At 40.6% G+C, this 2,824-nt stretch overlaps 1 protein-coding gene across 1 annotated transcript; it reads right to left on the reverse strand.

Moving 5' to 3' along the window:
* Nucleotides 1–996: 996 nt before the first annotated feature.
* On the reverse strand, nt 997–2,278 carry LOC130298340 (uncharacterized). Its single transcript, XM_056551268.1, has 2 exons — nt 1,778–2,278; nt 997–1,691 (listed from the first exon to the last, which is right to left on the reverse strand). The coding sequence occupies exons 1-2, from the start codon at nt 1,900–1,902 to the stop codon at nt 1,091–1,093; spliced, it is 726 nt and encodes a 241-aa protein (XP_056407243.1). The 5' UTR covers nt 1,903–2,278; the 3' UTR covers nt 997–1,090.
* Nucleotides 2,279–2,824: the final 546 nt, after the last annotated feature.

The raw sequence follows: 2,824 nt of genomic DNA on the forward strand, positions 1-2,824 counted from the left end.
GTATATAGTATACATTCATATATATGGGGGTCAGTTTATAGTATAAATTCATTTGTGGGGACAAGTATATAGTACATTTTTATGTTGGGTCATTATTAGTGTTGAGCGGCATAGGCCATATTCGAATTCGCGATATATTTTCGCATAAACAAAAATTTGCATGGGCGAAAGTTACCATATGTGAAAAATTTGCATAAACGAAAATTTGCATATGCAAATTTTCCCATATGCGAAAATTTGTACGCCAGTCTCACACAGCAGTATTAGAGCCTTCTTTACACCACGCAAGCTGGAAGCAGAGAGGGATGATCACTGTGATGTGTACTGTGGGGGGAAAAAACAATATTCATAATTTCGAATATATAGTGCTATATTGGTGAATATTCGCGAATTCGCGCATTGCGAATATTTGCGAGCAACACTAGTGTTGACCACCATACGAAGGGGCAGCCGGCACGCCCCCTCAAAAAAAGCGCTATGGCAGAGCCAGAGATATCCAAAGGCAGCGCTGCATCAGTCCCCCCAAAAAATGTGAGTTCCTGGATTTAAATATCTATATTCAGGATGGCTGTTCGCATACTGCCAACTATTTTAAGGAGGTGGATGCAAACAGATACCTCGACTTTAACAGTTGCCATCTTAAATATTGGAAGAAGAACATTCCATTCGGTCAAATGAAAAGAATCCGAAGGAATTGTTCTTCCACCCAAAAATACCTACAACAACTAGAGAACCTGGAGGATGGGTTTAAACAAAAAGGGTATCCCAAACCCCTTATACAAGGAGCACGCCAGAGAGTGGACGAATTAGAACAAAGTGCTTGCTTGAAAAATAATAAACAGGGTAATGCAGAGGGGGGTTATAATGATGAATTTGATTCTGTTTTTCTAACTAGGTATTACACTTCACACACCAATATTTTTTTTACATTTTTTTTTATTTTTTTTTGTATAGGTAATATCACCAGCTCATATTATTGTGTCATGATTACTGGCACCATATGTAGTCCCCCAGTTATTCTTCTTTAGATGTTTTCCGTGTCCTGTGCAGTATCTCTCCCAGAAGTCCACTTGATGGCCCCCGTGGTGGTCTACACCCCGAAGTCATCAATTTTTACTCTAAGAGAGAGTGTGCAGCTGTTTCTGGAGACGGTCAACAATAACCTCTGCATGGTGGAATAATAGGTCACGATGTTTATCAGGATCAGTAGAAGCATCACCCACTCGATGATTATGATGGGGATTTCACGGATCTCGTCCCAGTCTTCATCATTATGGAATAATTCCTTTAATGTTTCATATCCAAAATAGAAAACTACACAGACAAAAGTCAGGCCACAGCAGGTGCATCTACTATGGTGGATGACTTTTTTTGCTCCTGGTAATTTATACATCTGGATGGACTGCCCAAGGTAGTATAAGGCTTCACATGTAATGGAAATTATCGTGCTGACAAAGTGTATCCTGGGATATTCTTCGGGGGACAATACATGCATAACAGCTGTGGAAAAACAGGAGGCCCACACAATGGCCAGCAGGATCCTCTGGATCAGGACCTGATGACCCCTGAACTCTTCAGTATGCATAACCATATACTTATAAATAAGAAAGGTTAGTACCAAAGTGCCAATGGACGTCCCTATGAATCCAATTCTGAATAATATGCTTTCGGGAAAGACATTTCCCACGTCACTGTGAAGGAAAAGAAACCAATGTTATTATGGATATTTCCTCACTCCCAACCCATGAAATAAGAATCATGTGCTTGTTTATCTTACCTGATGCTCATCAGTGGCGAGGCTGCATGGCCGAGGACGACCGTCATGATGTAGCTGGTGGCAAGCCAGGCTGCACACCAAAACGCCAACAGGAGGGGGACGAACCCCAGTCCTTTTAGCTCCATTTCAGACAAGTAGAAAAAGAAGACGCTAATCTCACTATTCTCACTAATCGCACTGGAACAGACTGAAGGCTCGGGCGGCTGTCAGTGGGATGTCAGGCCTCCAGCTGTCTATGACATCACATGTGACATGTCAGAATGACTGCTTGTTTCTTTGAGCTGCCATGATTTAGTATCTGCTATAGACAGAACCTGATGTTTTTACTATGGACCTTACAGACCTCAGAACCCAAGTAATTAGTGCAGGGGCTCCATTTTGATCATCTCATATTTCACATTATTTGAGTTCCAGGGCTCAGATACATTTGCACCCTCTATAGCAGTGGTCTTCAAGCTGTGAACCCCCAACCGCTGCAGAACCACAACTCCCAGCATGCCCAGACAGCAACTTTGCATAAGGAAATAGTCTAATTAAACTTTTCTTATATATAGAATCCCTGAAATCTCCAATCTCTCCTTTTATTGCTTTATGATCTGTGTTACTTATTTGTAAAAAAACAATGTTTCTGATTGTCTTCCCCCCACACACTTATGGGCTATCTCTTCAAACGACTTTATTTGACCTAAAGCGTATAATTGATTTACATAAATAAGCCCCTTTTCATCCAAAAGAGTGAATCTTTAATTTTAAGGAACTCTTTAAGTGCTTTATTCGACCATAATGAAGTAAAGTCAAAACTCCATGTGATTTAAAAAATAAATGTAAGTTCCCCCCATACTTAATTATCTAGATATGCATGGGTGTAGTGAGTATCCCAGCTTCCAAAATCTCAAAAATATCCTTCATTTTTCAGAGGCTTTTTCAAAAATGAAAGAAGCGATCTGATTGGTTGCTATGGGCAACTCAGAAACTTTTCCTCTGGGCAGGTTTTGATAAATCTCCCTCTATGGGGGAGATTCATCAAGACCAGTGTAGAGGAAGAGT

This window comes from Hyla sarda (assembly GCF_029499605.1).
Source record: "Hyla sarda isolate aHylSar1 chromosome 2 unlocalized genomic scaffold, aHylSar1.hap1 SUPER_2_unloc_13, whole genome shotgun sequence".
NCBI classification, from domain to species: domain Eukaryota; kingdom Metazoa; phylum Chordata; class Amphibia; order Anura; family Hylidae; genus Hyla; species Hyla sarda.

Bases quoted from the DNA above. Each gene is read 5' to 3' on its own strand.
- LOC130298340 (XM_056551268.1), bottom strand. From the start codon at position 1,902: ATGGAGCTAAAAGGACTGGGGTTCGTCCCCCTCCTGTTGGCGTTTTGG. The intron at 1,692-1,777 runs GTAAGATAAACA...TTTCCTTCACAG, and splicing joins TCGCCACTGATGAGCATCAG to TGACGTGGGAAATGTCTTTC.